The sequence below is a fragment of the Perca fluviatilis genome, chromosome 5 (genome assembly GCF_010015445.1).
Source record: "Perca fluviatilis chromosome 5, GENO_Pfluv_1.0, whole genome shotgun sequence".
Taxonomy (NCBI): domain Eukaryota; kingdom Metazoa; phylum Chordata; class Actinopteri; order Perciformes; family Percidae; genus Perca; species Perca fluviatilis.
The window spans coordinates 2637316-2648250 of NC_053116.1; the positions used below are offsets into that span (position 1 = coordinate 2637316).

At 42.2% G+C, this 10935-nt stretch overlaps 1 protein-coding gene and 1 long non-coding RNA gene across 3 annotated transcripts; both read left to right on the forward strand.

The window, feature by feature from the left end:
• Positions 1-648: 648 nt before the first annotated feature.
• On the forward strand, positions 649-8439 carry LOC120559425. 2 transcript variants are annotated; one of them, XR_005639264.1, is made up of 4 exons: positions 649-1001; positions 1100-1165; positions 7970-8054; positions 8311-8439. It is a non-coding gene; the product is annotated as an uncharacterized LOC120559425 (long non-coding RNA). The 2 variants fall into 2 exon arrangements; XR_005639265.1 differs by lacking the exon at positions 7970-8054 and having other exon boundaries at positions 656-1001.
• Positions 8440-8576: 137 nt separating this feature from the next.
• On the forward strand, positions 8577-10152 carry LOC120558523 (gastrula zinc finger protein XlCGF8.2DB-like). The gene is made up of 2 exons (XM_039799556.1): positions 8577-8589; positions 9479-10152. The coding sequence occupies exons 1-2, from the start codon at positions 8577-8579 to the stop codon at positions 10150-10152; spliced, it is 687 nt and encodes a 228-aa protein (XP_039655490.1).
• The last annotated feature ends 783 nt before the right edge of the window (positions 10153-10935 follow it).

Consider the following 10935-nt stretch of genomic DNA (forward strand, 5'->3'; position numbering starts at 1 on the left):
TCACGAATTGGCTGGAAACAAAAATGGAGAAAATTACACAATTAAAGTTGGAGCAAATTCTTTTTGGTAATGAAAACCTTCCGAAATAACTTTATCGAATTTACAATATCATAACAATTATGGGTAAATACCATATCCATAAATGTAAATGGCAAAACAAAAATCCATCCCTAATGGTGTTTAAAATTGAAACTTCTGAAAGACTCCAGTCATAACATTTTGTCTCTATGTGAACATGTCTCAAAATATTTGTCATTATAATTTGTAAAGCTTCCATGTAATTTTATTTTAAGAATATATGAAGACTGAGGACAATATATGTATGTGAACAACTTTGACATGCCTTTTGGACTGTAATGCCTTTGCTTAATTTATTTTACTTTAATTTTAATTGTATTTACTTTTTTATTGTAATTTGTTCTGTTTCACTGTGTTTAACTATGTTCTGCACATAAGTCTCCCAACGAGAGATTTTGTAAATTGTATTTTGTTAATAAGTGTGTTTAATAAAAAATAAAAAAAACTCCGTCCTGGAACGGACCCCAGGAGGGTTAAGAGGAAGTTACAGTAAACCATAGAGCTTTTATTGTGAAGGGAAACGCGGAAATGGATAAAGTGTTGTATTGACTGTGTTGTGGTTGAATCATGGATGTATTAAGAGAACGGGTTGAATAAGGTGAGACGTGCAGTGCCGTCTTGTTTCCGGCATTGGACGCCCGTGTTTCTTTATTTTATAGTCAAACGGTTTGACTATAAAATAACTGTCTGTCTAGACAATATAAGAAACCCGCAGTTACATTAGTAAACAAACATTTGCCCGGAAGTTGTTGGTACGACCCGTAATACCGTCCGTCCCCGGAACTAACGTTAACTGTTTGTGTGTCACATCGTGGTGAGGACGGCGGAGTAAAACGCGCCAGTGTTTAGTTTCTTAAGAAGAAAGAAAGGTCCCAAACTGCAGGATGTGGTTTTAAAAGCTGAAACAAAGCTACACAGAGCAGGTTTGTTTTCTTTTTTAATGTCGCAGGGAGTCGGTGCTAAAGCTAAGGTTAGCCGCTAGCAGCTAGCTCCTGCTAACGTGTTGTATTTCCTCAAACAGATCGCAGAGCCGCGAGGAACTTTAACATGAAGTCTGAGAGGAAGCTGTCAGCGGACCAGGGGACAGGTGGGACACGTTTAAATCTTCTATATATAGAAATATATAGAAGCTATGTGTGTTTGTATACATGGATATAGAAGCTACCTGTGTATACATGGATATAGAAGCTACGTGTGTATACATGGATATAGAAGCTACGTGTGTATACATGGATATAGAAGCTACGTGTGTATACATGGATAGAGAAGCTATGTGTGTATACATTAGAGTCCGGATCGGGCCGAATTTTTCTGTCCGAACCCGGCCCGAGGCCGACAGCCATTAAGAAATTTGTGTCCGAGCCCGACACAGTTAAAATCTAATTTTTTTTCTCATACTAATAGGCTCGTTCGAGATGAACTGCGCCTCGCCTGTAAAGTAGACGAGAGCAGGCGGCAGCAGCGGGGGGCGGTGACAAAAGTCCGCTCTCAAGTCGGACAGTTTTCCAGCTGACTCCAGCAGCCTTCAGGCTGAACAGGAAGTGACAGAAACACGGTGGTCCGATTCCGATTTAATAAAATGTTATCAGACCCCTATATCAGCTCCTACACAGTCTCCAGTTGTTTTTATTATGACAAAGTAGCTGTCAAAATTCTCTACATGTGATCTGTTGCTGATTTTAATAAACAACAGACTGTAGATGATCCGTAATCTGAACAGATTTAGACTTTTAAACACAACTATCAGCCACACAACATGTGTTCTGTACAGAATAAGCTTTTAAATCAGACAAATCGCAGTTAAAATCCCTCCGATTGAAAATCAATAAAAAGTTTATATAAAACGTCATCATGTTGAGTTGATTCTGAACCAATCAGCTGTTTGATCAGCTGAGAGGCCGGCGTTTCCCAGCATGCCCTGGGTCCACCTGCGTCCGCCTGGCTCTTGCAGTTGGTGAAAAGCAACTGCGCTACCTGCGTCTCAGAACTGCGGCCGCCTTGGTCTCGTGAGATTATCGTTGCCCACGTGTGCATGACGTCAGAGCAAGTCGGGATCAAGTCGGACACAAATCTAACCGGCATGCATTGGGCGCCGATCGCCGGTGATCGATTCTGCGCAGATCTGGCTCATCTCGAACGAGCCTAGTGACACATGTAGGCTACGTTTTTGTGTGGAAAGCTTTTATTAAGGAACTGTAGGAAGGCATTCGGGAATGTCAACAGATGAGCGCATCAGCGCACACGGGGCAACAAGCGCACGTTAATAAGCTGTTAAAATGTTCAATGTGTTAACCTTTCCTGCTTGCTTTGTTTCCGACCGTGATCAGAAAACCAGGGAGACTCGTTACCTCCAGGGCCGACGTTATAAAATGAATAACGTCGGGGTTAAAATCCTGTTTCTGGTGAGCAAATGACTGAACTTGGCTTTCAGTCTGGGGTTTATTTCGGACACCGCACACACTGTGTACAAAACTTAAACTTATTCCACCAACTCTGCTCTGGTTGCATCTACAACACGTCTGCTTCCCCTCTCTCTCTTCTGATCACTTTCCACATGCGCTGAACTCTCTTAAAGGAGCCGCAGCACCATTTTACAACAAATGCCTTATCGCGCTGATGTGACCGAGCCCGACCCGAACCCGACCATAATTTCTAAACATCTGTCCGAACCTGGCCCGTCCCCGTCTAGTCCCGTCGGACTCGGGTCGGGTATCCATGCCTTAGTATACACGGATATATAAGCTACGTGTGTATACATGGATATAGAAGCTATAATCTTTGGGCAACATATAGGGCTGTGCAATTAATTGAATTTCGATTTTCAATTTCGATTTTGGCTCCCAACGATCACCAAAATAGTATAATTGAGAAAAAACTATTATTTTGCCATGTTCTGTTTTGCAAGAACACTCTTATTTTGTCTTGTGTTCTGAATGACACGCACACATCCTCACGCGCACAGCTGCCCCTCCCGAAGCCAGTCAGGGAGGCAAGTTGTGTGCATATCATCCGCTGGAATTCAAAAACTCAGCGCGAGTAAAGATGGCAGCAGCGTTTGGTGAGCAAAAAAAGGCAAAACCAACTCAGTTGTCTGGGAACAGCTAACATTAGCTAACCGTGCGGTCCCTCTGCCTTTGCCCCGCTGTAGTATACTGTATAGTATATATACTGTAGTATACTATAGACATTGTATTCCCACGACACGCTGTATTCACTTACTGTTTTAAAACTTTTTCCAGCTTAGTGGGGGTGCATACCGCTCAAAAACAACATGAGAAAACATAGTAATGTTCCCTCAGCATTTAGTTTTGTTGTTAAACTGTATGTAAATGAGCAGGGACGTTAAATCACCCGTTTCACGTAACGTTACTCTAAGGTACTGTCTATATGCTGGATTTTTCCTAAGGTTAGCAAATAAGCCAACTGACGGCAACATTATTGTTGATATTTTGGCACAATGTTTAGTAATGACAGTAGTAGTGGTCATAGTGAGTGAACAAAAGAGACAAAAACATCAAAATAAGCAACAAAAATTTGAAATTAAATGGTGACAATTGCTGAAAACGACAAAATGTTGGGGATAAAAAGCTAAAAATTTTGAAAATATCCATGTGGAAAAACAACAACAGAAACAGCTGAAATCTTCCCTAGGGCATTTTTAATCCTGCACACAAAGCGTGTGTGGCTGTGTATTTTGCAGCTCAGGTTTAGAAGTTTTTGTCAATGTAACCTAGAAGGGATCCTCTGATGTTCCCGTTTAAATCCAGAGTTCTCGCGAGAGCACAATTTGAATTAGCTCAGCGAGTCACTCTGGCATTGACTAATGATGCTCATTAGCTATGCCCTTGTAGCAGAGCTGCACCAATCACATTGGTGTATCTGATATAGGTGGGCCAGAGGCGAGCTAAACACATGACGACAGTTTAATTTACCAGTTAGCTCCACTGGTAGCTAAGCGTATGGGTATACGCTCCGGATACGTCACCCCGTGTATTGTTATGATTGGTCGTAGTGTCATCCAATTGCGTGCAGTGAGATTTTCTGTTGCATGTTTGGTGCCGTCCCTCGAGTTGGGCCATTTTAATTACTCAATGCCAGACCCTTAATCTTTCGGATTTGGGTCTGGATTTCCAGGCTACCCGTTTACATGCAGTCTTGTAAAACAGGATGTTTTTTTTTTGAAGTTTCCCAGTTTTAAAGTTTTTTTTAAAGGTATTAAAAGGAGGACGTGTTGGAGCGTGTGAACACAGCGTCCCTCTTTCATTCTGCAGTAAAAACCCTGATGGAGACGCACGTTCTGAATGTGTGTATACATCTCCAAAGAATGCTTCTAAATCCTGACTATTACCGATGTATCACACACATCTTAATCAGAAAATGCTAAATTCGGTAATAGACCTTATTCTGAACATCCAAACAGAATATGTTGTTCACATGACCCGTATCAAATGTATAATATTGTCATATTCAGAATGATAGTGTAATATAAGTGTGCAGGTAAACCTAGTTGTCTCACTGTCCCTGTATGTCCCTGCACATGTAAAGGAGTTAATGTTGGCTCCTGTTCATTTGGCTTGCCGATTTCTGGTTCTGTGTTGCCCGGGGCCAGCGCCAGCTTGGGGACGGCGTGGGCTTAGTTTACCCAAACGTGCGTCTTGCCCACAATCAAAAGTTTATAAAATGTATTCAACCGCGAACGGCTAGAGCGAGCTTCTACCACTGAAGTCTCTGATAGTTTCTGTAATCAGTCTTGTACTTTTTGCCTTTTTTGTTGTTTTCAAAATGTTTTTTGTGCCGAATCAAATGTTTTATGCTCACTATTCATCTCGTAGCTGGTTGGCTCGGTTCCAGACTTAACACTCTTTATATTAGCAGTTTTCGAAACGTCAATGAAACAATTGAACGGGGAAAAACACTTCCGGAACCAGAGCCGTTGTGTGGGCGGTCACTATTGAGCTCTATATATAGGTTCAGAGCTCTGAAGCAGACCCGTCCGTTGCTTTGTGTCCACTCTCTCTGTTTTCCTCCACCGATGTGGAGCAGGGTACAACCGCTTCCCTAAACTTTGACTTAGGCAGAGACCCAAACGGGGATCTCTCCGTCTGTAGACGGTCTAGATAAGATACTGCCATATGATCAGAGCAACAATGTAAGCATAACGCCAGAAACACACCGCACGCTGAAGCGCCATGAATAGCCGCGAAGCACAGTGAGGCTGTTTTCATTTCACCGCCCATGTTATCCAATCTGTCCTGTTCATACTGGCTGCGATCAGACGCAGAGCTGCAGCGATCGTTTCGGCGTCTCTTTTATTTCTTCCACAAGCCGCGAGCGAATGTGTCAAGCCAGGCAGGTAATCACATACAGGAAAGCCACAGTGCAGGCGGATACTTTACAAAAATAAAACATATTTCAACGTAAAACATCCAGGTTTAGGGTGATTTTGGCTGTCTACAGCAGGCACATAGAGAGAGAGACACAAACACTTACTGGGGAGAGAGAGAGAGAGAGAGAGAGAGAGAGAGAGAATGAAAATGAAACTGTGTTCCCGGCATAATGCACAGCAGACTGAAGGGCAGGTGGATTGTTTCTGGAAATATTGTGACTTTATACTTGTAATATTTTGACATTTTTCTCAAAATATTTCAACTCTGAATCTTGGAGAATGCAGATGGGAGGAGTTATATTTTGGATGTCCGCAAAGTTTTGGAAATAAGCAGAACTCTAGCTGAAACACATCTGAGCTATTACAGTCCAGGGGGTTATAAAGTAATGAAGACGGCAACAGTACCTATAATATATTAGACTACTTTGCATTCAGGGTTTTCCCTGGGTATTTAGAACGCTTATGTGCACATGACGTCATATGCTCATTTGCATATTAGTGACGCCATCATGCAATTATTTGTATACAGTTTAGTGGTTATCGGCTGCAGCGATGGACAGATTACTATGGCATAATTTGGAGGAAGCAGCATGTCACTAAAATGAGAATAGCTGGTCCACCTTCAAGTCAGTCCACCTTAAGTTAGTGAGCCTGTGTTGAAGTTGTCGCTAGCTCCGTGGCGCTAACCCGATCACTTTAACCAGCAGCTAGCAAGCAAGACACGGGAACTTGGCTCGGGTCTTTAGGAGTTTTAGCATATATTCACCGACGGATAAACTGTAAACAGGCTGTGCTGCTACGTTGACAGCTACAACTTAACTGCTACTTCATACTCATCAACAAACACCAGACATGAAAATCACTCACCTTTTGGCGAAATTCGCCGTTTTGAAACCAAAATAGGTGACCTACGTGAATCGTGTAGATTCAATGAGAAAATGTTTAAGGGGGGGGGGTTAAGTACTCAGGCCTGGTGCCCGATTTCTGGCGTATGACTATTTTAGAAAAATAAATAAATTAAAAAGTCCACATGGGATTTGATTTGGTCCGTTGGATTTAACAAATCATCGAACTTCCACCTACCAATGAAACGAGTTCTAGCCAATCAGATGCAAAGTAGGGCGGGTCTTTGCCGAAATGTGAGAGTGCGGTGCCGGTGTGGTCTCTGTTGTAATGCGGCTAAAAAAATGGAGGCAAAGTTTATCAAACTTGGAGCATGTAGATACAGGCAGCTTTAGTTGAGAAAGTAGTTAAAACAAATGGCGCTGGGCATGAATGGAGGCCAAGAGGAAAAGGGAAGCCGTTTAGCACTTGGTGCCTCAAACTGAGGGAGCCGGGCGCTTCTGCAGCGCATGTTCAAGGAAGATACTGGACGACAGCAGCGGTAAGACATGGCTTGCTAGTCACAAAGCTTCGGTCCGTGCACTCTGTAATACGAGTACGTTACCGCAACCGACCGCTATCGCGACTGTTCCTTTACTGACCGACCGTGATACAAACAGTACGTGTGTGCACGTTCATAGCGGAACATGATTTGTCATTAACGATGGCCACTGTGTAAAAGCTATCTGAAGCCCAAACTGCCTTGACAAAGCTGTCTGTTTGGAATCAGCATGGCAGGTATTTAAACATAACGGCCTTGTCCCAGAGTTTAGACTTCTAGCTATATGAAAAGCTAAACAATGCGACGTTTTTAATAAATGTAAATAAAGCAGCTAATACCAACATGGACAAAATCATGAATGTACTAATTCGCTTTTTTGATTGAAGTTTAGTTTTCACAATGATTCATTGTAGGATTATGATATTAATATGTAAATCCAAATTGACTCTTTTATTTAATTTAACATATGGTTGGAAGAAGTAAAAATGTATCCAAAATATGAAATATTACTGTTACTGTTGGTTGGCAAAAAATGAATCTCAAAATGCATCAGATTGATGCTTTAAAATATGGAATATTTAAAATGTACCCCTCTGGGGGTCTCCGGGGGAGCATGCCCCCGGAGTAATATCCTTCTCACCTTTTTCACCCCTAACCCGTTTTCATGCCTGAAACACACCTTTTACACCTTTCACACTCTTTCCCTTTTTCTCCAACGTGCACTTGTAAACGAGATGGCTGGAGCAGCCGCTGTGTGCGCATCACGCGTAGTTTAAGTGTGTGTGTGTGTGTGTGTGTGTGTGGCTGTGTGTGTGTGTGTGTGTGACACTGTTTCTGCCGCTATGTACGTGAACTATCATACGGCACATGTGTGCCGAAGACAATGAGTGGACGCTTGTCCCGTGCATCGGTTCCCTGGATGTATAATAATAACGGTCGGCTCATTGTCCAAATGCTCTCCCGTTGTTTTTATGTTCATATGCGTAGGCGGTGCACAAAAACAGTAGGCTAAGGCGCTGCGCCTAAGCCGTATAGTAGAAAACTAAATGCAGGGAAAACCCTGCATTTAGTTAATAAGCATTCAGCTCACCTATTTCTTCTACCTGCCCACCCTAATATAGTAGGCTAGAACCGGGCCTGGTGTTGAATCTACTCCGAAGTAGCAATGCAGGACGTGTGAATGCAGCCTAAAGCAGTTTTCAACAGGTTTGTGGTGAACCCTGGGCTTCGTCCTAGAGCTACGCTTCCTTTGGACTAACAACAGAGGCTTGTTAACTACTAACAAAAACCCAGATATATTTAGTCTACAGTCATTGAAGACAAACAAAATCAACATATCCTTAAATTTGAGGAACTGTCTTCTTAAAATTGTTGCTGAATCATTTTCAGTGTTGGATTTTGCCACGTTTAATGGAATTGTAGATGTTACATTGTACAAATATTCACACTGTTGGTGTTTCAGCTTTATCTCAAGATGTTCTGGAAGTGATTGTTGGTGAAGAGGAGCAGCAGGAGTGTAGCGCCAGTGTGGACCAGCAGGAGCCAGAGCCCCCCCCACACATTAAAGAGGAACAGGAGGAACTATGGAGCAGTCAGGAGGGAGAGCAGCTTCAAGGGCTGGAGGAGGCTGATATCACCAAGTTCCCATTCACTCCTGTCCCTGTGAAGAGTGAAGATGATGAGGAGGAAGCTAAGTCCTCACAGCTTCATCAGAGACAAACTCAACCCATGGAAACAGAAGGTAATTGTGACGTTTTGAAGGAGAGCGGAGAACCTCCGTCAGGTTTGAGAAGTCATGTGACTGTGTGTTGATGTAATCACACAGCAAACGTTAACGCTTACAGACAAATAATCAGTGCAACTGTTTTCTATTTTCTGAGCCAGTGGAAGCATGTAGATGTTAAACAGAAGAGGCCCCAGAATGGAGCCTTGGAGAACTCCGCATTTCATATTAGTCCGCTCAGATGTTTATCTATAGACACAAAGTAGTCCCTGTTCTTTAAGTAGGATTCAAACCAGACCAGAAAATTAAATAAGAATAAGATAAGCCTCAGTTATAATTGTCAGTCTTTACAGCACTCAGGCTGAAAGTTAGAATGCAGAAACATGAAATACCATTCTTTTTTTACCACGTTAAAACATTTGAAAAGACACTCTGTACTGTTGATTCTGTCTCTGTGTCTGTGTTAACGTCTCTCTCTGTGTGTGTTTCCTGTTTCCTGCAGATGGGCAGCAGCTGTCAGTGGTTAAAGAAGAGGTTCCCCCTGAGCAGCAGGAATGTAGCTCCAGTGTGGACCAGCAGGAGTCACAGCCCCCCCCACACATTAAAGAGGAACAGGAGGAACTGTGGAGCAGTCAGGAGGGAGAGCAGCTTCAAGGGCTGGAGGAGGTTGATATCACCAAATTCCCATTCACTCCTGTCCCTGTGAAGAGTGACGATGATGAAGAGGAAGCTCAGTCCTCACAGCTTCATCAGAGACAAACTCAACACATGGAAACACAAGCTGATGGAGAGGACTGTGGAGGACCAGAACCAGCCAGGAACTCACATCCACTTTTACAACCAGAGACTGAAGACCAGACTGGAGACTCTTCTGAACCTGAGACTGATGACAGTGCTGATTGGAAGGAGGCCAGAGAACCTCAGTCAGCTTTAAACTCTCTGAAACATGATTTAACATGTAACAAAACATTCAGCTGCTCTGAGTGTGGGAAAAGATTTGGCTTCAAGTCACATCTGAAGAACCACATGAGATCTCACACAGGAGAAAAGCCTTTCAGCTGCTCTGAGTGTGGTAGAGCTTTCACTGAAAGGGGACACCTGAAGACACACATGAGAATCCACACAGGAGAGAAACCTTTTAGCTGTTCAGTTTGTAATAAATATTTTACCCTGAATGAAAATTTACAGAAACACATGAGAATCCACACAGGAGAGAAACCTTTTAGCTGCTCAGTTTGTAATAAATATTTTACACTGAATGAAAATTTACAGAAACACATGAGAATCCACACAGGAGAAAAACTTTTCAGCTGCTCAGTCTGTAAGAAATATTTTACACAGAGAGGACATTTACAACAACACATGAGAATCCACACAGGAGAGAAGCCTTTTAGCTGCTCTGAGTGTGGTAAAGCTTTCACTGATCGTGGAACCCTGAAGAACCACATGAGAACTCACACAGGAGAGAAACCTTTTAGCTGCTCAGTCTGTAAGAAATCCTTTACACAGAGAGGAAATTTACAAAAACACATGAGGATCCACACCGGAGACAAAAGATTCAGCTGCAGGCTGAAAGCTTAGACTGATAGACATTGAAACTGACTTGGACTAGAACCGAGAGACTAGGATCAGTACTTGATTCTGGAAAACATGATTGTAGAAAAAACAATGAAAAAACTGATTTGCCAGATAAAAGAGTACAATTCTGACAAAACACATAACTCATGCAGAAGAAAAACCTTTCAATTTCATAACGATTTATTAAATCGTTATGAAATTGCGATCTCGATTCGCACCTGTTCACGATTTAACTTTTAAATTACTTCCTTCAATTAATTTATTGAAAGCATTTGACATTTACATTAACGTGATGGTTCGGAGTAATTTCATCCTAGGGTCCTTTACACCACGACCTCGAGCCAAACAACCCCCCAGAAGCTTTTTTCACCTGGGTCGAACATTGGGCGAGTTAGCGTTATCAGCTGGATAGCTTAGTGCAGGCGCTAATGGATCCAAGAGTGTATCTTGTACTTTACCCCACTAATAATGCCCGAAATTATACCAAACTTCTACTCTAGTACAAATAGGTTATGCACTCATAAAACGATGGATTGGAAAGTTTGTAAGTACACCAGGAGTTTATTTAAACATTTGCCTGCTGGCTTCTGCTCTCTGCTGCTGCTGCTACCGGCAGTAAGATGAGTGCTTAGGGACGTCTACAAATTACAACACCAAAAAGAGATACAACAAAAATATTTATTAATTTAACTTATTTTTTTAAAAGTGTTGTAGTACAACTAGCAGGAGACAAGTTATAATTGAGGTAAGTTTGGAGACACTACCTTATTTAAATTAATAAATAGT